The 26,715-nt window shown below is 38.6% G+C and overlaps 4 protein-coding genes across 4 annotated transcripts; 2 read left to right on the top strand and 2 right to left on the bottom strand.

Moving 5' to 3' along the window:
• Nucleotides 1-4,599: 4,599 nt before the first annotated feature.
• On the bottom strand, nucleotides 4,600-5,138 carry LOC138890601 (uncharacterized). The gene is made up of 2 exons (XM_070173999.1): nucleotides 4,862-5,138; nucleotides 4,600-4,760 (listed from the first exon to the last, which is right to left on the bottom strand). The coding sequence occupies exons 1-2, from the start codon at nucleotides 5,136-5,138 to the stop codon at nucleotides 4,600-4,602; spliced, it is 438 nt and encodes a 145-aa protein (XP_070030100.1).
• A 2,221-nt stretch (nucleotides 5,139-7,359) lies between these two features.
• LOC138890600 (uncharacterized) lies at nucleotides 7,360-8,070 on the bottom strand. The gene has a single exon (XM_070173998.1). It carries the CDS (start codon nucleotides 8,068-8,070, stop codon nucleotides 7,360-7,362), a length of 711 nt encoding a protein of 236 aa, XP_070030099.1.
• Nucleotides 8,071-16,048: 7,978 nt separating this feature from the next.
• LOC104227172 (uncharacterized) lies at nucleotides 16,049-16,906 on the top strand. Its single transcript, XM_009779347.2, has one exon. It carries the CDS (start codon nucleotides 16,049-16,051, stop codon nucleotides 16,904-16,906), a length of 858 nt encoding a protein of 285 aa, XP_009777649.2.
• A 1,607-nt stretch (nucleotides 16,907-18,513) lies between these two features.
• LOC104227171 (uncharacterized) lies at nucleotides 18,514-26,417 on the top strand. The gene is made up of 2 exons (XM_009779346.2): nucleotides 18,514-18,933; nucleotides 26,056-26,417. The coding sequence occupies exons 1-2, from the start codon at nucleotides 18,514-18,516 to the stop codon at nucleotides 26,290-26,292; spliced, it is 657 nt and encodes a 218-aa protein (XP_009777648.2). The 3' UTR covers nucleotides 26,293-26,417.
• The last annotated feature ends 298 nt before the right edge of the window (nucleotides 26,418-26,715 follow it).

The following is a 26,715-nucleotide window of genomic DNA, read 5'->3' as shown; positions in this document are numbered from 1 at the left end:
ACCTACGGAAATCATTCAAGCGACAAATCATTGGTTCGAAAGGTAATCAGAGCCGGCTATTACTGGATCGACATGGAAAAAGACGCGAAGGAGTTTGTATGAAAATGTGATGAATGCCAAAGACATGCTCCGATGATTCATTAACCCGAGGAGCTGCTGCATTCAGTTTTGTCACCATAGCCATTCATGAAGTGGGGAATGGACATTGTTGGCCCTCTTTCATGGGAGCCCGGTAAGGCTCAATTTATATTGTTTGTGAATGAATAGTCCATGCATACGAGAAGGTCAGGGAGAAGGAAGTCATTGATTTCATTTGGTACCACATCATATGCCAGTTTGGAATGCCATCCGAGATCGTGCATGACAACAGAAAATAATTTATCGGTAGCAAAATGAGCAAGTTTTTAGAAGATCATAATATCAAAAGGATCCTATCAACACCCTATGTGGGAACCGATAAGAAGAATCGACAAACAAAACTATACTCCAAAACCTCAGAAAGAGGTTAACCGATGCCAAAGGAAAATGGAAGGAAATCCTGCCTGAAGTCCTATGGTCATACCATACGACCTCGAAGTCACAGTACCGGGGCTACCCCGTTCTCACTAGTTTATGGCGCCGAAACTCTGATATCGATCAAAGTCAGAGAACCAAGTCTCAGGTTTTGATATGCGACCAAAGAATCGAATGACAAGGCCATGAGTACGAGTCTGGAACTATTAGATGAAAGGCAAGAAGCCGCCCTTGTCCGATTGGCCGCCCAAAAACAGCAGGTCAAGAGATAATAAAATCGAAGGGCCAACCTTCGACACTTCAATACCGGGGACTTAGTACTAAGGAAGGCCACACTGAACACCCGAAACTCGAACAAAGAGAAGTTGGGGCCGAACTGGGAAGTACTGTACCAAATTCTCGAAATCACCGAAAAAGGATCGTACAAACTTAGGGCAATGAACAACTACTGAATAACTGGAACATAACTCACTTGAATCGATACTACTGCTAATGTACGTCCCCATTCATTTCCTTTTTATTTATTTTTGAACTAACATGTGCAGGTAACCAACAAGAAGCAAAATAGATTTTTAGGTCTGAAAGCACGTGTTGCACTATTTTTCCCTTGAACCGATTTTGTCCCAAATAGGTATTCCACCAAGGTTTTTAACGAGGCAACAATGCAACAACAACAACAACAACAACAATAACCCAGTATAATCCCACAAGTGGGGTCTGGGGAGGGTAATATGTACGCAGACCTTACCCCTACCCCGAAGTGTAGAGAGGCTGTTTCCAGGAGACCCTCGGCTAAAAAAAAAAGTAACAGGAGCCGATATATTAGTACCATAAAAATGCATAATAAAATAACAACAATGGATCATGCTAAATTAGAATAGAAGGTCGTTCTTGAACCAATGTTAAAGATTGCATCAATAGTATCCATGCCTTCTTTCTATGATCAACCTCAAATGCTAGGGGAAATTATCCTCGGATATTGACTTTAGCAAGGAAAGAAACTTCGTGATTGAATGGTCTTTATAGATAGGATTTATTGAAAGGTCCAAATGGTCAAATGAACCGTGCCCGCGTAGACTGCTCGAGCCCTAGAACAAAGCATGTACACATGTATAACTATTATGCACAAGAATAAAAACAAGTCTCTTCCTTGCGATAAATATTTTGTCCTTTATTTTTTTATTTTTTGCATTTCTCAAGAAATTTCCTACATCTGATCCCCTAAAGGTGTCGATCCCAAGGGCCACCTTAACTCGAGTTTGAACAATCACTGTTACCCAGGGACTGCCGCCAGAGAACAAACTCGGACGGTCCGGGCTATCAAGGCTTGAGGGCACAAGACGGGGGACTATTATCCTAGACAAGTCCGGAAAACTCAGGGTGAAGCACCCGAACTAAAGAGGCTATGGCCAAATTTTAATGGCTCAGAGATGTCTGACACTCGTAACAAAAACAACAAGGACTTAAAATTTTCTAACCAGTTCTAAAAGCTACCCTCGACAAGCTATAATCTAAAAAAGTATCAGTACTTGGGGAATTTTTTTTGGTCACATCGAAACCCCACGATGCCTTAAAAATAAAATAATGTTGAAGGCAGGCTTGTTCGAACCTCCGAGAATAACCTAACTATTTCATGCTAAGGCATTTAATATTTGCAAATATAAAATGACAAAGAAAAGGAAAAAACTCCGAAATTGCTGAAGGGGAAAATGCTTTATATACATATCAAAAGATTTTTACATGGGCCAAAACGACCTCGATACAAAATTTTAAAGAGTCCAAGCGGCCTCAACCAAAAGTTAATACGAAAAACAAAAAACAAAAGCATTTGCAAAGAGCCTACGTGGCCACATCTTCGCTGGGGAAGCCTCGTCATCCTCGGGGTCTCCTCCACCCTCAAACTCGCCCAAATCCTCAGAATCTTCATCATCTTCGGGATAGGCCACTTTTTTGGCCTCGACTTTGAGCTCCTTGGCACTCTCAATCTCAGCTGATAAGTCGAAATCCCGAGCATGGATTTCCTCGAGGGCCTCCCTTCGAGATTACCGCTTTGCATACTCGATGATATCCTTTGCTCGAACTTGAGCCGTGATCTCATACAAGTTCGCACCTCTATTTGAGGTTATGAAATGGTCGATTGCAATAGTAATACCCAACAAGGAGTTGGAGTCGAATTCCACAGGGAGCTATACGTAGGATTTCAGAGTATAGATTGTAGTGTATGAGTATGAACTATCTCTATTTGCACTTCCACAAATTGGTGTTTGTTCTATGTCTATTCTAATCTAAGATTGCAAAATTAAGAAATGAAACTAAGAAATTGTTTTGTTTTTCCAGTAATATAAAAGGCCTAGGGCTATGACCTTCACCTAAGTGTTTGCCTACCGGGTTGTAAACTTTAAAGCTTGTTTTAGTGGTCAGGATGTATTATAGCTATCAACACTTGAGTACCCACTCAATACCTCTCTGTCAGAGAGTGATTTTACCCAATTTGGCATTCTCAAGTCCAAATGGGTATTGAACAAAGCGGTTGATACAAAGCTCAGGTCGGGTTTTACTATCTCTAGGTTCATCCCTTTAATTGGGACTATCAATCTCTTGATTTACCCAATTTCTTGTTAGCCAAGTTTTCTAGAATAAGTCTATCTTTCTCAAGTATCAAATAGGCATGAACTAATATTTGCAACCATTAATTCTACAAGAAAAAGCAAGAACAAGGCTAAATAGTAAACACCCAACCATAAACAGAAAATAAAATACCTATTAAGATTACACTCTAGGGTTGGGTCACAACCCTAGTGAAAATTTAGCTACTCATGCTTAAGATAGAAGAACTAGAAGAAGAATTGATAATTAAACTCATATTGCAAATTTAAAATGAGAAAATCTATGTTAAAATAACTCAAAAGATGAAAAACTACTAAAAGGAGTAAAAAGAAACGACTACTGTAGCTGTTGATGTCAAAACTTGACCTAAAAAAGTGAAACTCTTCTATTTATACAGAGCTGGAATTTTCGGACAAAAATGTCCTTTCGGAGGTTCTACGGCCATACAATTCCATGTGTGATCCGCACTTTACTTCAACCTGACAGGATTGGAAACTTGCGACCACATAATTCTGAACTGTCATCGCACTTCTCTCTTTTTGTGGTCTGCACATTTTTGAGTGCGGCCACACATGGCTCTGCTGCGGACCGCAAATATGACTGCGGTCGCATAGCTGATCTGAGATGCAGGTTCTCTGAGCTTTTGCTCTTGCCCAGTTTCTGCGGCTGCATATTTCATGTGCGGACCACACTTTGCGTAGATCTCTGATATGATTTTCTTCACAATCTGTGGCAGCAGATGATAATCAGCGGTCCGCACTTTAAGCTTCTATGTTTGTTTTTGTCCTTGACAAACAAACTTCAGAGAGTTTGCATTTTTCCATCTCAAGTTGTGCGGTCCACACAAGAATTGTGCGGTCATAGTTGCCTTATAATATAGTATTCAAAATTGTGCGGTCCACATTTTTTCCATACTTAGCCAATTATTCTTAGCACAGTTCCTGTAAATCACACTTATTCCTGCAACACACTTCAAATCCAGTTAGCACAAAATAAGACCTCTCTAAAGAAGAAGAAAAGAAAAAAAAAGAAAAAGAAACATGGGTTGACTCCTAAGAAGCACTTGATTTAACGTCCCGGAACGACGTATGTTACCATCACTTGTAATGAATTACTACCACGACGTGGCTATCACCAACTTTTCCCAGATAATGCTTCACCCGGTAACCATTGACTCTAAACACCTCATCATTTTTATTCTTCAAATCCAATGCACCAAAGGGTGTCATACCACAACCTCAAATGGGCCACTACATTTAGACTTTAATTTTTCGGGAAACATTCGTAACTGAAAATTGAACAACAATACAAGATCACCTTCTTTAAACTCTTTGTTCCAAATGTACTTGTCATGAAGGTATTTTATCTTCTATTTGTATAAGGACGAGCTTGTGCATGCATGGTATCGGAACTCATCCAACTCACTTAAATGTGCCACCCTTAAGTTGGCGGAGACATCCCACTCAAGATTCAACTTCTTTAATCCCACATGGTTTTGTGCTCAAGTTCCACCGGAAGATGACAAGCTTTTCTGAATACCAACTGGTATGGAGACATTCCAATAGGTTCTTTGTAAGCCATCCTATAAGCCCATGAAGCATCATCAAGTTTCTTGAACCAATCCGTCCGGTTAGCAATCACTGTTTTGGACGAAATACTCTTTATCTCCCAGTTGGAGACTTCCACTTGACCGCTTGCTTGTGGATGATAGGGAGTCGTGGCTTTATAAGTGACACCATACTTGGTGAGTAAGGTATTGAAAGTTTTGTTGCAAAAATGCGACCCCCATCACTTATGATAGCCCTTGGAGTACCAAATTTTGTGAAAATATTCTTCTTCAGAAACGCCACCACACTCCTCGCTTCATTGTTAGGTAAAGCAATGGCTTCAACCCAATTGGACACATAATTAACCGCGACCAAGATGTAGGTGTTTACATAAGAACTCACAAAAGGACCCATGAAGTCAATAGCCCACACATCGAAACTATCAATCTCCAAAATAGTGGTGAGGGGCATTTTATTTTTCTTTGAGATTCTACCAGCCCTTTGACATTCATCACAATGCTTGCATCCTTGTATAGAGTGGGTCAATAGAAGCCGCAACTTAGAACTTTGGCCGCTGTTCTTGCTCCACCATGGTAACCACCATACGACGAAGAATGACAAACCCCAAGAATTTTACATCGTTACTCCTCCGGTACGCATCTTCTAATCACTCCATCTGTACAAGTCCGAAAAAGGTACGGTTCATCCCAATAATAGTATTGACAATCCCGTTTGAGCTTCTTCCTTTAGTTTGAAGAGACCTCATCCGGGATGATGCCACTTATAAGAAAATTTGCTAGATCCGCGAACCATGACACCTCTTTCATTGAAATAGGCAAAAGTTGCTCATCGGGGAAGGATTCATTGATTTCAAGGTCATCATGCGGCCTCCCCTCCTTCTCCAAACGAGACAAATGGTCCACCACTTGGTTTTCACTTCCCTTTTTATCTTGGATGTCTATATCAAACTCTTGCAACAAAAGCACCCATCTCATCAAACAGGATTTGGAATCTTTCTTGCTCATAAGATAACAAAGTCCCGTATGATCCGTATGGACAATCACTTTTGCACCCATCAAGTACGGGCGGAACTTATCAATAGCAAACACAATGGCAAAAAGCTCTTTCTATGTAACAGTGTAGTTGACTTGGTCACTATTCATGGTCTTACTTGCATAATAGACCGGATGGAAAATCTTATTGATGTGTTGCCCCAAAATAGCCCCTACCACTACATCACTTGCATAACACATGAGCTCAAAAGGAACACTCCAATTTGGAGTGGTGATAATGGGATTAGTAGTCAACTTGAACTTTAGCAATTTAAAAACTCTCATGCAATCATCATTGAAATGGAACTTAGCATCTTTATCCAAAAACTTGCACAATGGGTTGACCACTTTAGAGAAATACTTGATGAAACGCTGGTAAAATCCTGCGTGACCTAAGAAACTCCGCACGCCTTTCACCGAAGTTGGAGGTGGAAGTTTAGAAATTACCTCAATCTTTGCCTTGTCAACTTCAATGCATTCTCTGAGATCTTATGGCCAAGGACAATGCCTTCCTCGACCATGAAATGACATTAATCCCAATTGCGCACCAAGTTTGTTTCTTCACATCTTGCTAACACTTTATCTAAGTTTGTGAGACAATCATCAAAAGAATTCCCGACCACCGAGAATTCATCCATGAAGACTTCAAGGTAATCCTCCACTATGTTCGTGAAGATCACCATCATACACCTTTGAAAAGTCGTCGGTGCATTGCACAACCCAAATGGCATCCGCGAGAAGGAGAATGTACCATAAGGACATATAAAAGTAGTTTTATCTTGATCCTCTAGAGCAATAAGAATTTGGTTGTAGCCGGAATATCCATCAAAGAAACAATAGAAAGCACGACCGGCCAATCTATCAAGCATTTACTCTAGGAAGGGAAGCGAAAAATGGTCCTTCTTTGTGATTTTGTTGAGCTTACGATAGTCCATAAACACTCTCCACCCGATCACCATTCTTGTAGGAATCAACTCATTCTTATCATCGGCGACCACCGTCATGCCCCCTTTCTTTGGGACACATTGAACCAAGAAGTCCACGAACTAGCGGAAATGGGATAGACAACCCCGACATCCAACCACTTGATGATCCCCTTTTTGACAACCTCTTGCATGGCTTCATTGAGTCTCTTTTGATGTTCAATAGATGGTTTGGCACCTTCCTCCAATTTAATCTTGTGCATGAAAAAGGCGGGGCTTATCCCCTGAATATCCACCAATGTCTATCCAATAGCCTTCTTCCTCTTTTGTAGCACTGCCAATGTAGAGTCTACCTGCACGTTAGTCAAACAAGAGGAAAGATTAACCGGTAAAGTAGAAGAAGGACTAAGAAATTCATACCGAAGATGCGGAGGCAATGGTTTCTACTCCAAGATGGGAGGCTCCTTAATTGAAGGCTTTGTTGGAGGAGTTGTTCTATTTTCAAGATCCAAGGATAATTTATGGGGCTCATTAGTGTATGACCCCATTACTTGCAAAGAGTTCACACATTCCACGAAGCCCTAATCTCTTCATCATCAAAGTTGAGCAAGACGGACTCCAATGTATCATCAATATTCATCACAGCACTTGATTCATCCACAATCACATCGGTCACCAAGTCCACGAAAGAGCACACCTCATTGATATTGGGTTGCCTCATAGACTTACACATATGGAAAACCACTTTTTCATCACTAACCCAGAAGTAAGTTCTCCAGCTTCAACATCAACTAGAGCCTTCCCCGTAGAAAGGAAAGGTCTCCCAAGAATAATTGGTACCTCATAGTCAACCTCACAATCAAGAATGACAAAATCTGCCGGAAGAATGGATTTATCAACATGAACCAATACATCCTCAATCACTCCCAATGGTCTCTTCATGGTACGATCGACCATTTGTAATATCATAGATGTGGGTCTTGGTTGCCCAATTCCCAAAGTCTTGAAAACCGAATAGGGCATCAAATTGATACTTGCCTCAACATCACAAAGAGCTTTAGCAAACTCGCCACTTCCAATTATACAAGGTATTGTAAAAGCACCGGGATCTTCAAGTTTGGGAGCCATTGAATACACAATTGCACTCACTTGATTAGTCATTTTTATAGTTTCACAATTAATCGACCGCTTCTTTGTCACCAAATCCTTCATAAACTTTGCATAACCGGGCATTTTCTTAAAGGTTTCAAACAATGGCACATTGATTGACATACTCTTCATCATGTCAATGAACCTTTTGAATTGATTTTCGCCATTTTTCTTGGAAAACCTTTGAGGATATGGAGGAGGAGGCCTAGGCATTGGCGCCTTAGCCTTTTGCACTACCGGTTCCAGTATGTGCATAATGTGATCCCTAGATGGGTTCATTTCCTCTTGAGTCTCTTATACATTGTCATCAATATCAATCCGCAGTTCATCATTTGCTTGCACCATATTGTTCGGGGTCTCATCTTCTTGTACCACTTGCTCATCATCCACAAGTTTCCTTTGACTTGAGATGGGTACATCCCTACCTTTTCCACTCCTTGTAGTAACGTCCATGGCATGTCCCGTGTTGTTCCCACCCTTTGGATTCACCACTGTGTCACTTGTTGGTGCTCCCTTAGGACGAGTGTTTAGATCTTGAGAGATTTGCCCCATTTGAATTTTCAAGTTGTGAGTTGATGTGTTGTGTGAGGCTAGTTGGGCATCGGAGTCGACATTCTTTTCTATCATTTGTTTGAATATACTCTCAATTCATCCCATCTCATTGTTGGAAGAACTTGGACCATGGGAAGGATAATGAAGTGGGTTGCTCAATTGTTGATACATCGGGGGCCTTTGAAAACCCGACCCCCGATTGCCTTGATTATTGTTCTATCCCCCCTTGTTGTTGCCTCCCCAATATCCTTGGTTGTTGCCACTCCAATTGCCTTAGTTATTTCCACCACTCCTATTGCCTTAGTTATTTCCACCACTCCAATTTCTTTGGTTGTTATTTTTATTCCAATTCCCTTGGTTGTTGCCACCACTTCAATTACCTTGATTACCTTGAGGTCGCCATTGTTATTGATTCAGGCCTTGAGAGTTGTTTCTTGGCCCGTGAAAGTTGTTCACGTATTGCACTTCCTCATCTTATTCATTGTAAAATTCATCTTGGTCAAACCTACTATCTTCTTGCACATAATTCTTCACACGGTTTTGCACTTGTGGACCCTTAGGCCTTCTTTTGTTTGCCATCATACTAACTCCCTCCATGGCATTGACTTGCTTAGGACTTTGCACTTGTTAAAGTTGAGCCTTGGCTAATTGATCATTGTGGTGGTCAACTCGGCAATGGCTTGCCCATGATCATGCAATTATTTATGTAGGTGAATCAAGTTCGGATCACCTTGAGGAACATTTACTCTGCTTTGCCATGCCGATGAAGTATCTGCCATTTCATCTAAGATCTCACAAGCTTTCGCATATGGTGTTGTCATGAAATTTCTACCAGAAAGTTGATTAACCACGCATTGATTAGTTGTATTGATCACCCGATAGAAATTTGTTGAATCATAGCCTCCTTCATATCATTATTGGGTTACTCTTTGACCATTGTTCGGTACCTCGCCCATATTTCACGCAACAACTTATTAGGCGCTTGTTTGAATGGTAGAATCTCGTCTCTAAGAGTAGCCATATGCCCGGGAGAAAAGAACTTAGAAATAAATTTCTCCGCCAATTCATCCCATGTATGGATGGAATGGTTTGGCAGTCTCTCTAACCAATCCAAGGTTTTCCCTCGTAGAGAGAAAGGAAATAGCCTCAACCTTAAAGCATCCTTGGAGACGTTTTTCTGTTTACTCCTCCAATAAGTGTCCACAAACCCCTTCAAGTATTTGTATGAATTTTGACTCGGAGCCCCGATGAAGAATCCCTATTGCTCTAGCAATGTGAGAATTGCATTCATGATTTGAAAGTTGTCCGCCCTAATACGGGGTGGGACTATGGCACATGCATACCCTTCATTCAACAACACCCAGTGTGGAGAAGCTCTTGGTGGAGGTGGAGATGGAATTAGGATGTTGTCTTGAGGCGCTCAGCCTCTTCTATTTGCTTGAGGATCAAGAGGAACCTCTTCAACTTGGTCATCATCAACGTCCACATCCCTCAAAGGCATGTTTTCGAGTTGATCATTATTGAGGGCCATTGTTGCACCTACAATTAATTCACAAAAATCAGTAACACGGAAGGAAAAGAAGACAATTCACACATAAAACCAAATATATAGCCAAATCCATATTTAGCTCCCTAGCTACGATGCCAAAAATTGATCTTGTCCAAGTTCACACCTCTATTTTAGGTTATAAAATGGTCGATTGTAATAGTAATACCCAACAAGGAGTCGGGGTCGAATTCCACAGGGAGCTATACGTAGGATTTAGAGTATAGATTGCAATGTATGAGTATCAGTGGCGAAGACAGAAATGTTTCCAAGGGTGTTCAAACTTGAAAGAAGTAGAAAAAAATTCCGACAAAGGGTGTTCAATATAGGTTTTATATATCTAAAATTAATATTTTACTTATATACACAGTGTAATTTTTTGTAATTTTTCAGCGAAAGGTGGTCAGTTGACCACCCTTTGCTAAAGGTGGCTTCGCCCATGATGAGTATGAACTATCTCTATTTGTACTTCCACAAATTGGTATTTGTTCTATGTCTATTCTAATCTAAGATTGCAAGATTAAGAAATGAAACTAGGAAATTGTTTTTGTTTTTTTTTCAAGCGATATAAATGGCCTAGGGTTATGACCTTCACATAGGTGTTTACCTAACGGGTTGTAAACTCTAAAGCTTATTTTACTGGTTAGGGTGTATTATAGTTATCAACACTTGAGTACCCACTTAATACCTCTCGGTCAGGAAGTGATTTTGCCCAATTTGACGTTCTCAAGTCCAAATGGGTATTGAACAAAGCGATTTATACAAAGCTCAAGTCGGGTTTTACTATCTCTAGGTTCAACCCTTTAATTCGTACTACCAATCTCTTGATTTACCCAATTTCTTGTTAGCCAAGTTTTCCTAGACTAAGTCTCTCTTTCTCAAGTAGAGACCAGGTCAAATCGGCATGAACTAATGTTTGCAACCATTAATTCTACAAGAAAAAGCAAGAACAAGGCTAAATAGTAAAAGCCCAACCATGAACAAACAATAAATCAAACACCTATTAAGATTACACTCTAGGGTTGGGTCACAACCCTAGTGAAAATCTAGATACTCATGCTTAAGATAGAAGAAATAGAAGAAAAATTGTTAATTAAACTCATATTGTAAATTTAAAATGAGAAAATCTATGTTAAAATAACTCAAAAGATGAAAAACTACTAAAAGGAGTAAAGAGAAACGACTACTGTATCTGTTGATGTCAAAATTTTACCTAAAAAAGTGAAATTTTTCTATTTATACACAGCTGGAATTTTCGGACAAAAATGCCCTTTCGGAGGTTCTGCGGTCGTACAATTCTACGTGCGATCCGCACTTTACTTAGGCCTGACAGGATTGGAAACTTGCAGCCGCATAATTCTGAAGTACAACGGTACTTCTCTCTTTCTGCGGTCCGTACATTTTTGAGTGCGGCCGCACATGGCTCTTCTGCGGACCGCACAAATGTGACTGCGGCCGCATAGCTGATCTTTTGCGGCCGCCCAATAATTGTGCGGTCCGCACTTCTATTGAACTTGAGATGCAGGTTCTCTGAACTTTTTCTCTTGCCCAGATTCTGCAGCCGCACATTTCATGTGCGGACCGCACTTTGCACAGATCTCTGATATGATTTTCTTCATAATTTGCGGTCCACACTTTAAGCTTTTGTGTCTTTTTTTGTCCTTGAGTTTAGATCACTCCTTCTTGAGCGATCAGTCCCCTCCCCCTCCCCCGAAAGAATCGGGGACTGTATAGGCATAATAGGTGGTCAACGGTGAACAAGCATCCGTCGATCTTTCTCAAAAAGAACCGGAGAAGGATGATGATTCTCCAAAACGAAGGGTGGATCTGACCAAGGCCCACCTTATACCTTTCGCAGAAATGGATGATTACCGGGTCCAACGAGCCCAGCAAAAAGGGATAAGTGTAAACAATTAAGTATCCCTCGATGTGGGTAGTGGGGACCGAGAACCACCACGTCTTTGCCGACCTATTGACAATCCCTTTTAATTGTGGGGAGAATTTGTTTAGTGATCGAATAGATTTACCTCGAGACCTTCTCACCCCGGCCCGGTACGGCTGAAGGTTTTTCAACCTTAAAATCTGCAGTCATCGAGCACCCGCCAGGAATGAACGTGCTAAGAGGAGGTTCCGCCACTGGTTCTTCGCCTGTCGGCCGTGATGTAGAAGCAATTTCTTTTTGGGGGACTATTTTTAAAGTCTTCACATTTTCTTTTAAATGGAGGGTAAAATATGAAAAGAGGAAGTTAAAAGGATACACTTGATGGTTTGTAACGAAGACAAGCAAAAGTTCTTACAAAGATCTCAAGAAATCATGATACAAGTGATAGAAAATGTGGAAATTTCTAAGGAACAAGAGTAGAGAAGGTTTGAATGTAAAGTTTGAATGAATGAAGAAGGGGTTATTTATAGCTTTCAAATGACGGTTCAAATACAGGAGTGGCCGACCAACAAATGACAAGCATTTAATGCCATTAAGACATGACTAACGAGATGTTTCACTCATTTTATCATTTCTGACGCAGAGTACTGAGGTAAGAATCGACAGCTCATATTGTTTCTCGTCGTTTACTCTCTGAAAAATGAGTGAACTATCTATATATGGTCGAAATAAAACTCGTCTACTATACGAGAGATCGGGCTCGGAACATGAGGAGTTGGAGATCGACCCCAAGACCTATCGAGATGGAACACAAGGTTAGAATGTCCGTCCTCGAGAACATTATATCCATGATCCCAGAATCGACCCCGATCCCAAACGAGCTCGAGAAAACATTGTCAGTGTAACCAACGGAATATAGAAATAACAGAAGGCCGAAATATTCGTGACTGGTCGATTTTTACGGCGGGAATATCGCCACGTATCAATAAGGAATCGACAAATCAGCAAATCAGCAGATTTTTATCTTTTTTAGAATTGTAACCAAAGTAAGACTCCCCTACTATATAAAAGGGGTCTGATTATTTATAAAGAACATTGTTATACACATTCAAAAGCTATATACTGTTATTTTCTTTTTAAAGTTCTTGTTCAATTGTGTCTTGACACTAATCGAAGTACATTTTACTCAAGGATGGCTCACCTCCCAAGGCTGTAACTGTTCAATTCATGGGGTTTGAATTTACTTTATCATACTTCATTTCAATCACAATTTAATTTATTGCTTTGTATCAATTTAATCTACGTATCCTTAAAACCACTTGCAAATTCAATTTTTATCCGATTTTGAGGGTAAACAAAGTTCTAGCTAATCTCTAAATAGCATCCTTGAGAATGACTATCTATGCACTTTCCCTACAAAGGTGCATTGGAACATTCATAAGAAAGTGGCCCAAGTCCAAGGGAAGGGATCTGTGTTACTATGTCCTAGTTAATATTTCTCGTCTTAATGTAGTAGAAATGACACCAAGTAGCCACTTGTAGTCAGTGGTGGGACCAAAATTTTCACTAGGGGGAGAGGGGCCAAAATATAAAGAAATAAACTCATAAGAAGCCAATGGGTGTCAATATATATCATATATATATTTAAATAAATTATTTAACTAAACAATGTAATTTTCCGTAAAGAGGTGTCGGTTGACACCCCTTAAACACATGTGACACCGCCACTGCTTGTAGCATCCTTATTTAAAACATACGGAAAAAGTCCTAATATGCCTTTGTACTATACGAAATTGAGCAAATTTGCCCTTCGTTAATACTTTGGCACATATATGCTCTTACCGTCACATAGCTGGTCTATATATGCCTTTGTACTACACGAAATGGAGCATATTTGTCTTTCGTTAATACTTTAGCCCATATATATCCTTGTTGTCACATAGTTCGTCCATATATGCCCTTTTCGAAACAGAATCCACCCAAACTAATTAGCTCTTTCTTTAACTATACTAAAGTGCATTACAAATACTATTTCCTTTTTATTAGTTTTTTCTTTACCTATCCCTTTTCTTACTTTTTTTTTCTTTTGTTCTATTTTTTTTCCTTTTTCTTCTCCCATATCCAATTTTTCCCATTGCTGATGCCTTCTCTATTTTGGTCACCAATTTCACATGACAAAACTCATAAATTCCTGTTAATTTTTTTATCACAAACCCCACAGGTTCTTCTGACCGGAAGGAATAAAAATTGTCAGAGAAATTTCTACCTTCACCAAATTAATAAAATTAGCACCACCAGAAAAAAAAATCAGTGGTGTTAATTTGGTTAATTTGGTGAAGGTAGAAATTTCTCCAACAATTTTCATCTCCTTCCGGTCAAAAGAATCTATGGGGTTTGTGATAGTAAAATTAGCAGGAATTTATGAGTTTTGTCAAGTGAAATTGGTGACAAAAATAGAGAAGACATCAACAATGGGAAAAGAAAAAAGAAGAAAGAAAAAGGAAAAAAAATAGAAGAAAAGAAAAAAGAAAGGTAAAGAAAAAAATTAAAAAGTACTAATAAAAAGAAAATGGTGTTTGTAATGCACTTTAATATAGTTAACGAAAGAGTTAATTAGTTTGGGTGGATTCCGTTTAGAAAATGGCATATATGGACCAACTATGTGATAACAAGGACATATATGGGCTAAAGTATTAACGAAGGGCAAATGTGCTCCATTTCGTATAGTACAAGGCCATATATGGACCAATTATGTGACGATAAGGACATATATGTACTAATATATTAACGAAGGGAAAATGTGCTCAATTTTATATAGCACAAGTGCATATTAGGACCTTTTTCGTAAAACATATTCAGTTTTTAAAAACTATGTAACATTACCTAATTTTGGCAAACTTCAGATGAACCTTTTGAAGTTGGGCTAGCCAAATCCTAACTTCATATCCGAAGGTGTGAAGTCTGAAAAGTCAGAGAAGAGCCCAACTCTAGACCTGAAGGTCTGAGTTTGAAAACTTCCTTGTACTCTGCCATGATAACTTGAAGTCCGTATCATGGTGAAAAAAAGGTAAGGCAATGATTCTTGTTCAAAAAATAGACCGAACGCCTTTGAATTATTGGTATTCTTGCTCAAAAAACAGACCGAACGCCTTCGAATTATTGGTATTCTTGCTCAAAAAACAGACCGAACGCCTTCGAGTTATTGGCTTGTCCAACCCGGCAGCATTCATGAGTAGCTGGTTCAACTGTCTCTTGGAGATAGGGTCGAGAAGTACCTGTTGCCCCGTCCTTTCTTTCTATCAGTCTAGTTTTCATATCTGTATTTCTGAAGTTGATTCTAAGGTAGCTAAATTATAAAAAATTTGTAAACTTAGGCTATTCTTTAAATTGGTGGTGGTGGTGGTGGTGGTGGTGGTGGTGGTGGTGGTGGGGGGGGGGGGGTTTCCTAAAAACAGCTATTTGTGCACTTCGTCCATTAATATAGCCTACAAGGTTTTTAGAATAAGTGCATAGGGACAATGTTCAACTGCAAGTGTGAAGATATGAAGGGAAAAAAAAAATCCAATTAAATCACACCTGTTTTAATGCCATTTCCAAGAAACAGTCTCACAAGCTAACTGTTGTATATTGGAGTAATGAATGAATTAGATTAAAGGATTGGTACACTGAACCGTACAAACATCTAGCCCCTTGACATGTGAGCTGATCACATTTATCTCAAACGTGTGCAATTGATATAATTTAGATATGACAGGCTTTCAAGATCCTTATTGCTCCCTAAAATAAAAAGGCAGTGCGGTGCACTAAGCATCGGTTATGCGCGGGTTCGGAGAAGGGTCGGACCACAAAGGTCTATTGTACGCAGACTTATTATATATTTTTGTAAGAGGCTATTTCCACAACTCGAACCCATGCCCTCATGATGACATGACAACAATTTTACAAGTTACGCCAAGGCACCCCTTATTGCTCCATGAAATCTCAAAAAACCTGGTTGCTGTGGAATATTAAAGTACGACATTATTAAAAACTAAATACATGGTATGAGACAAAGGCGGAATAGGAGGAGCATTCAGAGGATCAGAGACATGACAACTTGGCTAAACAGTTTAGAATATTACTCTTTGTTTTATTGTCTTTGCAGTTTGTATATAAATAAACTTCCAACATTTTGGTCTAAACCATTCACCAAGAAACAACCTTTCCTCATCCACATTCTTCAAACTCATCAATCTGCACTAGAAAAGTTAAGACAACAGCTTCAAATGGAAAATCAAATGGCGACAAATCTCGTTCGTTCCACGAGCTTGCCTACGATAACTCATCCTCTCATTGCCAGTGCAGAGGAGCAGTTGCAAAGGTTGAAGTCATCCGAAGGAACTTCCTCTTCTTCTCATTCAACAATATGCCAAAAATTGGATGGTCTCAGAAAATTATACGAATGTGTTGACGATGTCCTCCATTTGCCACTTAGCCAACAAGTTCTCTCCTATGAAAAACATGTTAAATTAATGGAACAAGTTTCTAACAGTTCCCTCAAGGTTTTGGATACTTGTAGCATCACTAAAGACGCTTTCTCACAGATGAAAGAACGTGTTCGACTACTCGAATCATCTCTACGTAGAAGAAGAGGTGGAGAATTCAGCTTATCCAATGAAGTCGGCGTGTACATAGCATCTAATAAGAAACTGAACAAAGTGATTTGCAAAGGATTCAGAAATTTGCATAAGAAAGAAAATGATCAGACAATAGTAGTAGAAAACTCTGAACTTACATCATTGGTTAGTTTAATTAAAGGAGTTGAAGATGTTACTCTTATGGTATTGGAGTCAACTTCATCATTCATTTCCCATACAAAGATGATATCAAAACAGAATAGTTGGTCTTTGGTCTCAAAGTTATTGAAGCCAAAGAGAGTTTCATGTGAAGGAATTGATATTGAAATAGAGAAGATAAACATGGAGTTGTTGCTTCTTCTACGAAACGAGAAGATAGATCATTCACAGATACTAAATGCAGCTAAAAAACTGCAGGTATTTGAGTCAAGCATTCAAGAACTGGAGGATGGGTTGGGAGCTATTTTTAGGCTTCTATTGAAAAATAGAGTTTCCCTTCTCAACATTCTCAGTCACTAATTTGTGCTGTGATTAGTATATGGGATTCCAATCTTGTGTATACTATTTTATCCTAGAGAGTGTTAGAAATGTAAAAAATTTGTGTCTTGGATATATAATTTTGTCATATGGAATACAACAAGTGTAACAAATTTTGCCAGCAACTATCCTTCAAAATTATGCAGATAATATTGATCAATAGTCTATTTTATATTTTTGATATCTTCAAACCTTCTCCTTGGAAACAAACTATTGTAGAATTACGGTCAGACCTCTTTATAACAACATCCTTTTATAATAGCCATTCACTATAAAGGTCGAGTTTTTCGGATCCGGGATTTGAAGCTCGTGGGTGCACTTTTGGATTCAGCAAAAATCTGCTTGAATATAGGGTGCCACTACTTATATATTACTATTTTCTAAAGACATACATATATATATGTAGTTTTTGCGGTACTTTACGAGTGATGGTGACCCCTAATTATATAGCATAGGTCCGCCTCTGACAACACTTCACCATAGCAGTCAAAAAATATCAGAACAAACGAGGCTGTTACGTTTGACTAGTTGTATGCTAATACTTATTGCTAAAACATAAAGATCAATTAATTAATGTTTGTCATTTGTTACTGAACTGAAAGGATTCCACTTGTTTCCTCACAAGTAGACCAACGGCACAGTCATTTCTTCTCATTTCTGTGTTATGGCCTGTCTTGCAAAGCTTTTCTGGAAAACTTCAAAAGGTAGTCCAAACGGACCTTCCACTGCAAGTGTGACAATCCTAAAGAAAAAAAATTCCAATTTTATCAGACTTCACATTCGACCTAAGCATGTTATAATGCCATTTCCAAGAAACAGTCGCACAAACTTCCAGACCCCACTCGTGGAATTACACCGAGTTTGTTGTTGTTGTTTGTAGTCGCACAAGCTTACTGTTGCATATAATGAATAGATTCAAGGACTGGTACACAGAACCGTACACAAATCTAGCCCCTTGGCATTTGAGCAGATTACATATATCTCAAACGTGTGATATTGATATAAATTAAATATGACAGACTTTCAAGATTCTTATTGCTCCCTCAAATCTCTAAAATCAGCTCACATACATAAAAAGGCAGCCCGATGCAAAAGCATCCGTGTTCATACACGGTTCATGGTAGGGCCATAGCCCGAGGGGTGTGACGTAGGCAGCCTACACTGATCAGTGGCTGATTCCATGGCTCGAACCCTTGACCTATAGATCACACGGAGACAACTTGACCGTTGCTCCAAGGCTCCCCTTCGGCTCACATACATATTGGACATATAATAATGCTGCAATGTTTTGCTCGGAAACTGAGTGGTAACCCTGGTGGTTAAAGAATATTCAAGTATTTTATTATCAAAACAATGTACATGAATGAGAAAACAATATTGACATAAAAGAAGGAGCATTCAGAGGATCAGAGACATGACAACTTGGCTAAACATGTAAAATTATTATCTCTGTCTTCAACTAGCTATATATAAATTGTTAACATCTTGATCCAAACCATTCCAAGACCCAACCTTTCATCATCCACATTCTTCAAACTCATCAATCTGCACTAGCAAAGTTAAGACAAGAGCTTCAAATGGAAAATCAAATGGCGACAAACCATGTTCGTTCCACGAGTTTGCCTACTGCAACTCATCCTCTTATTGCAAGTGCAGTGGAGCAGTTGCAAAGGTTGAAGTCATCTGAATTAACTTCCACATCTTCTCGCTCTAAAATATTCCAAAGATTGGACGGTCTTAGAAAATTATACGAATGCGTTGATGATGTCCTCCATTTGCCAATCAACCAACATGTTCTCTCCCTTGAAAAACATGTCAAATTACTTGAACAAATCTCTGATGTGTCCCTCAATGTTTTGGATACTTGTAGCGTCGTTAAAGACGCTTTCTCACAGATAAAGGGACGTGTTCAACTACTCGAATCATCTCTCCGTAGAAAAAGAGGTGGAGAATCCAGCTTATCTAATGAAGTTGATGCATACTTGGCATCCAATAAGAAACTAAACAAAGTAATCAGTAAATATTTCCAGAGATCTTTTGAACCACACAGAGAAGAATTACACAATAGTGATAGAAGACTCTGATTTAGCATCATCGATTAGCTTAAACAAAGGAGTTGAAGAAGTTAGTCTTGTTGCGGAAGTCAATGTATATAGTGTGAATGAGTCACAACTACTATATCAAAAAATTATGGCAGCCACCAAATAATAAATAAGATAATAAAACAACAATAAAAGGAACATCAGAATTTACGAGGTTCGGCCAATTTTGCCTACTTCCTCGGACACAACCAATATTTTATTCCACTCCAAAATACAAGTGAAATAATACTAAAGAGAGAAGATACAAATGCCTTAAGAAGATAAGAAGGCAAATGAGAGGTGTGTTTAAATCCTAAACATTAGGCCTCCTTTTATAGGGTGAAATTCCCAACAACTTTCTTCCTTCAGCCGATGTAGGACATTTTGGCATTCGACAAATCTCCACCTTGGCAAAATTCCACATCTTCAATTTTCTCTCAATAACAAATTTTGGTTGTGTCTTCATCTTCAATCTTCAGTGTTCAACAATGTTGATCAAATCCAAACAATGTTGAAACTTGACCGCAGTCACCACCTTTGTCAGCATATCAGCAGGATTCTCTGTAGTATGAATTTTCTTCACCGTGACTCCACCTTCTTCTATGATTTCTCGTACGAAATGATACCGAACATCAATGTGCTTCGTCCTTGCATGATAAACTTGGTTCTTCGCTAATTGAATAGCACTTTGACTATCACAAAAAATTGTGATACCTTTTTGTTCAACACCAAGCTCCTTTAGCAATCCTTGAAGCCAAATTGCCTCCTTCACAGCCTCTGTAATAGCCATGTACTCTGCCTCTGTTGTAGACAAAGCAACTGTTGACTGCAAAGTAGACTTCCAACTAACTGGTGCCTTTGCAAAAGTAAACACATAACCAGTAGTTGATCTTCATTTGTCCAGGTCACCCGCAAAATCTGAGTCACAACATCCAACTACAGACTGATTGCATTTCTGCTCAAAAACTAACCCAACATCTACAGTATTATGAATATACCGTAGAATCCACTGCACAGCTTCCCAATGCTCCTTTCCTGGATTATGCATATATCTGCTAATAACTCCAACAGCTTGTGAAATGTCAGGTCTCGTACAGACTATTGCATACATCAAGCTATCAACATCATTTGCGTATGGTACCTTTGACATATACTCTCGTTCAGCTTCATCTTTTGGCGACATAGTAGTACTTAGCTTAAAATGGGGAGCAAGTGGAGTACTAACTGACTTAGTCTTCTCATCTATGCCAAAACATTGTAGTACTCTTTTCAAATATTCTTTCTGAGATAAACATAGTTTCTTTGAACGTCTATATCTTATTATCTCCGTGCCAAGAATTTTCTTTGCCTCACCTAGATCCTTCATCTCAAACTCCTTCTTCAGTTGAATCTTCAACTTATCAATTTCTTTCGAATTCTTGGAAGCTAAGAACATATCATCAACATATAGGAGAAGATATATAAAGGAACCATCTTTAAGCTTGCGCAAATACACACAATGATCGTACTTGCTTCTCTTGTACCCTTGCCGCAACATAAACTTGTCAAATCGTTTGTACAATTGTCTAGAAGATTGTTTCAATCCGTACAATGATTTTTCAAGTTTGCACACCATATTTTCTTTTCCAGCAACTTTGAATCCTTCTGGCTGAGTCATGTAGATTTCCTCCTCCAAGTTTCCATGTAAAAACGCAGTTTTTACATCCATCTGAACTAGTTCCAAATCCAATTGTGCTACCAAAGCCAACATAATTCTAATGGAGGAATGTTTTACAACTGGAGAAAACACTTCATTGTAATCAATTCCCTCCTTTTGAGCATATCCTTTGGCCACCAATCTTGCTTTGTAGCGAACATCTACTTGGTTAGGAAATCCTTCTTTCTTTGCAAATACCCATTTGCACCCAATTGCTTTCTTTCCCTTCGGGAGATTGGCCAATCTCCATGTATGATTCTGATGAAGGGACTGTATTTCATCATTCATGGCAATCCTCCACTTATCTTCTTCTGAACTTTGGACTGCGTCTTTATAAGTGGTAGGAACATCATCAGCTACAATTGAGGTTGCACAAGCAACTGTCTCTATGAGACGAACAGGTTTCGTTATTGTTCTTTTTGGCCTGCTGGTTGCTATTGATTCAAGTTGTTGTTGAGGTTCCTGAGTTGGAATCTCCTCTACTGGCTCTCCTTCCAGAGGGTAATCTTCATTTGTTTCCTCCTCTGCTTCTTGTGTAGGAAAAATAAATTTTCCCTCAAACTCCACCTGCTTAGAAGCACCTTCATTTTGTTTGGTATCTTCTGTTACCTTATTTACCATAGCAGATTCATCAAAGGTAACATCCCTGCTGAATATTACTTTCTTTGTCATAGGACACCATAAGCGATATCCTTTGACTCCAGAAGTAATTCCCATAAAAATAGCCTTCTTTGCCCTTGGATCCAATTTTGACTCCGTCACATGATAATATGCAGTTGAGCCAAACACGTGCAAAGAGTTATAATCTACAGCAGGTTTTCCATACCATTTTTCAAATGGTGTCTTGCCATCAATAGCAGCAGATGGTAGACGATTAATGAGGTGGCATGCATATGTAATTGCCTCAGCCCAAAATTCTTTGCCCAAGCCAGCATTGGACAACATACACCGTACCTTCTCCAGCAAGGTCCGGTTCATACGTTCTGCCACTCCATTCTGTTGTGGTGTATGTCTAACAGTGAAGTGTCGGATGATGCCATCATTTTCACAGACCTTATTGAAATGATCATTTTTGTATTCACCTCCATTGTCTGTGCGAATACACTTGATCCTCTTGCCTGTTTGATTCTCCACCATCGTCTTCCATTTGAGAAAAATTCCCAACACTTCATCTTTGCTCTTCATTGTATACACCCATACTCTTCGGGAAAAATCATCAACAAAGGTTACAAAATAGTGCTTCCCACCCAATGAAGGTGTTTTGGAAGGACCCCAAACATCAGAGTGTACATAATCCAAAATGCCTTTAGTATTATGGATCGCTGTACCAAATTTAACCCTTGTCTGTTTCCCTTTGACACAATGCTCACAAAACTCCAAGTTGCAAGCCTTTACTCCTTTTAACAATCCTTGATCTGATAGAGTTTTCAAGGATTTTCCTCCAGCATGTCCCAAGCGCATGTGCCATAGCTTGGTTGCTTCTGCCTCTTTGTCGTCACTGGATGTCACTGTCGCTGTCCCAATAACTGTACTGCCACGATAGCGGTACATATTATTATTCTTCCGATTAGCCTTCATTACCACTAGTGCACCGGAGCATACTCTCATCACTCCATTTTCTGCAATGATTTTGAACCCTTTTGATTCTAGGGCTCCCACAGAGATGAGATTCTTCTTCAAATCCGGTACATATCGAACATCTATCAATGTTCTGATCATTCCATCATGGTTCCTTAATCGTATTGAACCAATGCCATATGAGGTAAGAGGGCTGTTATCCGCTGTGTGGATGACTCCATATTCTCCTTCTTGAAATTCCACGAACCAGTCCCTGTTGGGACACATATGATAGCTACAAGCCGAGTCCATCAACCATATGTCTGATGATGTTGATGACTCTGTTGTAACTAATGAGAAGTCTGAATCATCACAATCAGCTACATTTGAATCCATAATGACATTTCCATTGTTATGTTTGGCCTTATTCTTCAACTTCGGACAGTCTTTCTTCCAGTGCTCCTTTTCTCGACAAAAGGCACATTCATCTTTGCTGAGTCTAAATCTTGACTTGGATCTTTCCTTCTTTGTCCTCAATTGATTTTGAGGACGACCCCTCACAACCAGTGCTTCTCCTTCTCCGCCCTTCTGTTTTTCTCCCTTTCTTTGTTCATAGCTGTACAAAGCTGAACAAACTTCTTTGAGAGAAATTTCGTCATTTCCATGGAATAGAGTAGTTTCAAGGTGCTCGTACTCATTAGAAGTGACCCCAACAACATCAAGGCCAAGTCACCATCATCAAAAGTTGCATCCATATTTCTGTGACCAACTTATTGAAATTGGTGATATGTTCATTCATCGTGGTACCAGGAACATAAGCGAAACAATCTCTTTTTTATGTACAATTTATTTTGACTGTTTTTCTTCAAAAATTTATCCTCCAGCGCTTTCCATAATTTACTTGCAGAAGTTTTCTTTGTGTATGGATATTTCTGCTCTTTAGCAAGGTAGGATTGAATGGTACCGCAAGCAACATGGTTGACAATTCTCCAATCTTCTTCTCCAATAACATCTGGTCTTTTTTCTTCAATAGCAAGATCTAACCCTTGTTGAAAAAGGACATCTAAAACCTCACCTTGCCACATCCCAAAATGTCATGACCCGTCAAAAATTGTTACCGCAAATTTCGCATTTGACACAATTCTTGTCATAAGCGAAGATGCCAATGATGAGGTATTGTTGACACTTGATGTAGATTCTTCTTGTTTATTGTCTCCCATCTTTGACACAAATATTATTTAATAGCTAACGATACAAATCAAGATTATTTCCTTTCTGGTTTGGAAGATCAGACTAAGCTGCAACCACAGAGCATACTCAGACAGAACCTTAACTCAGTTATCAAGATAAATCTTTTCTGATGTGAAAGATCAGACTATGTTGCAACCACAGAGCATACTTAGACAGTACCTTGGCTTTGATACCAATTGTTGCGGAAGCCAAATGTATATAGTGTGAATGAGTCACAACTACTATACCAAAAAATTATGGCAGCCACCAAATAATAAATAAGATAATAAAACAACAATAAAAGGAATACCAGAATTTACGAGGTTCGGCCAATTTTGCCTACTTCCTCGGACACAATCAATATTTTATTCCACTCCAAAATACAAGTGAAATAATACTAAAGAGAAAAGATACAAATACCTTAAGAAGATAAGAATGCAAATGAGAGGTATGTTTAAATCCTAACATTAGGTCTCCTTTTATAGGGTGAAATTCCCAACAACTTTCTTCCTTCAGCCGATGTGGGACATTTTGGCATTCAACTAGTCTTACAGTAAAAACCAGAGTTTCCCTCCTCAACCTTCTCAACCACTAATCATGTATCTCAATATTTGTTTATACAATGTAATCATAGAGAATTCAAGGAAATGCCAAATATGCATAAAATTGTTCTCGCACCTTTGTTTCTCTGGTTCTCTCTCAATATTTCTGTTGTTCGGATTTGAAAGAATGACTTTACCACTCAAGATTTTTAACATAAAATTGTTAGTATTAAGTGGCCAAATTTTAAGTTGAAACTAAACAACAACAATACCAACAACAACAACGAACCGAAGGTCAATTGGAAACAATCTCACAAGGTAGGGGTAAGGTTGCGTACACGCTAATCCTTCTCAGACCCCACTTGTAAGGTTATACGAATTTGTTATTATTGTTGTTGTATTCATCTAATGTTATATTTTCATTACTATATTTAAAGTGACGACATCGATAAACATAATATTAATCTAGCTTTATGTAGATTGAATAGGTGTATTTGCTAACTTAAATTTTATTTTTATTTTATATTTTTATTCATATTCAATAGAATTTGAATTGAATAAATTAGATAGAGTTGGACAAAACTTATTCTGTTTGGTGATCACGTATTTATATGCACCAAAACTCTGGTAAATTAAATTGAATTATTTCAAAATAAATCACAATGAACCGAACTAAATCAATATGAGTTCAGCCGACAAAAATATACACTCTAATTCAATCCCGTTCGGTAATAGTAGGTTTGCAGTAAAAATAGTGACCCCCGTAGTAATCAAATCTTGAATCCGTCCCAGCTTCCAACTATCGACATAGCAACTTTAGGTTGTATTTAAGTCTTTTATTGAAGTTGTACTTAGGGTGCTTTCCTTTTTTTTTGGTTTCTCATCCGATGTTCGGTACCCGCATTGGAGCCCGACTATATCCAGATTCGCGCCGGGTAAGGCTCCATTTGGGGTAGCGCTCCCTACATATCTATAATAGCAATGTTGTTTGGATTGTTTTGCATCACTTTAATTTTTATCACTCTTTTTGCTCTCCTGCCTCATAAGCAAGGAATTCCAAGTCAGTCAACGCATCATATTCGAGAAAAGGAAAATAAAAAGAAAAGCAAGAACTTATAATATCCGTTTCACTAAAAAAAACAAGAGAAAATATAGTCAATGATGTTGGAAGAGTTTTCTTGGAAGCTGTCCGCACGCATGCATGGTTAGAATATAATCTTAATGGAAGATTTCATGTCTTAATTAACAGAGAAAACAAAAACATTAACAGTTGTATGTACTCTCAAACCATGTTGAAGTTCGCTAATCATGTTGCTTAATTATTAATATTTCATAATGCCCCCTATTTAGTCTTCAATATTTTTGCAAACATGTTTATTTGTCTGCATGCAACAATTTAGTCAAGCACTATTAAGGGTTGGGATAGATAAGATCCCTCCATCCTTAACGAGTAGTGTCGGATTCGAGTCCTGAAATTGAAAAATGACAAGGAGCGCTTATCTCGAGTCCGATAATACGCGGAGTGAATCTGAGTTAATCGGAGCCCAAAGTAACTGTTCTAACTTACTTTTTGAACAACAAAATATACTATGGACTAATCAATCAGCGAATTTATATATTTCTTCCTTCGTTTTTGTCTTAGCTGTTGCCAATTAGAAGACAAGTAGTATCCGTACAAAGAAGGATCCTTCCTATCCTTTTCCTTTAGAAATCACGTTCTAATCCATTTCTACATAATAAACTATAAAAAGGGTACAAGTGCAAAGTATTAATCTAACCAGTCTCATCCCAATTCAAAAGCTTGAAGTTCAAACCTAGCCATTTTCTAGTCTATTTCAAGAAATTGCACGAAAAGAAATACAATGGCACTAGCAAATTTTGATGCTCTTAGAGACATGCACGACTCAGCCAACGACTTATTGCTTCATTCACCACTGATCAAACGAGAAATCGCGTACTACGGACAAGAAAAATGGGTCCTCGAAGTTTCTGAGACATCGTTAAAAATGCTCGATGCCACTTATGTCAATGCCAAGTCCGAATAATAAGAAATCAAATAAAGTATATTTTGGATCAAAGTTAATGAGAGTTAACAGCTTTAGTTCATGGGCTACATGTGATGAAATGACTCTGCAATATGCGAATAAAAGATTGGAATTAGCAGTGGAAATTGCCATCGAAGATCTTGAAGGAGAATTAGAGTGTATTATTCGACGGCTTATTCGGACAAAAGTGTCGCTTCTCAATATACTCACATATTAGAAATGCCAGTATAAGATCACTGCAGAGCTCAATTGAAGCAATGACTGCAGATGGTGAATCTAATACTGGATTGATATTCAGAGTTTAGATTAAACTAATTGTAACTGATTACACTTAGCTAATTGTATCACTCAATTCTTTTATTTATTTCTCAGTAAAATATAGCTAATCCCTTTTACATATATTAAACGCCTTCCTGTGCCTTCTTAATTCTAAACTTGAAGATACTATAACTTTAACTCTCTTTTGTTCATTTCTTATTAAGCATCACTACTTTAGGAGCCTTTGATGTTGTCCCAAAATGGCTTTAAATTTTTAGCGGACAATTCAAATTTAGGTTACGAAGAGGAGGCTTGGAATAATGGTAAAATTATTTCTGTGTGACCTACAAGTCATGTGAAACTAGCCACTAACATGCATTAA

This window comes from Nicotiana sylvestris, chromosome 4, assembly GCF_000393655.2.
Source record: "Nicotiana sylvestris chromosome 4, ASM39365v2, whole genome shotgun sequence".
Lineage (NCBI taxonomy): Eukaryota > Viridiplantae > Streptophyta > Magnoliopsida > Solanales > Solanaceae > Nicotiana > Nicotiana sylvestris.
Note: the sequence above shows the minus strand (reverse complement) of the source record. Positions and strands in the feature narration are given on the sequence as shown.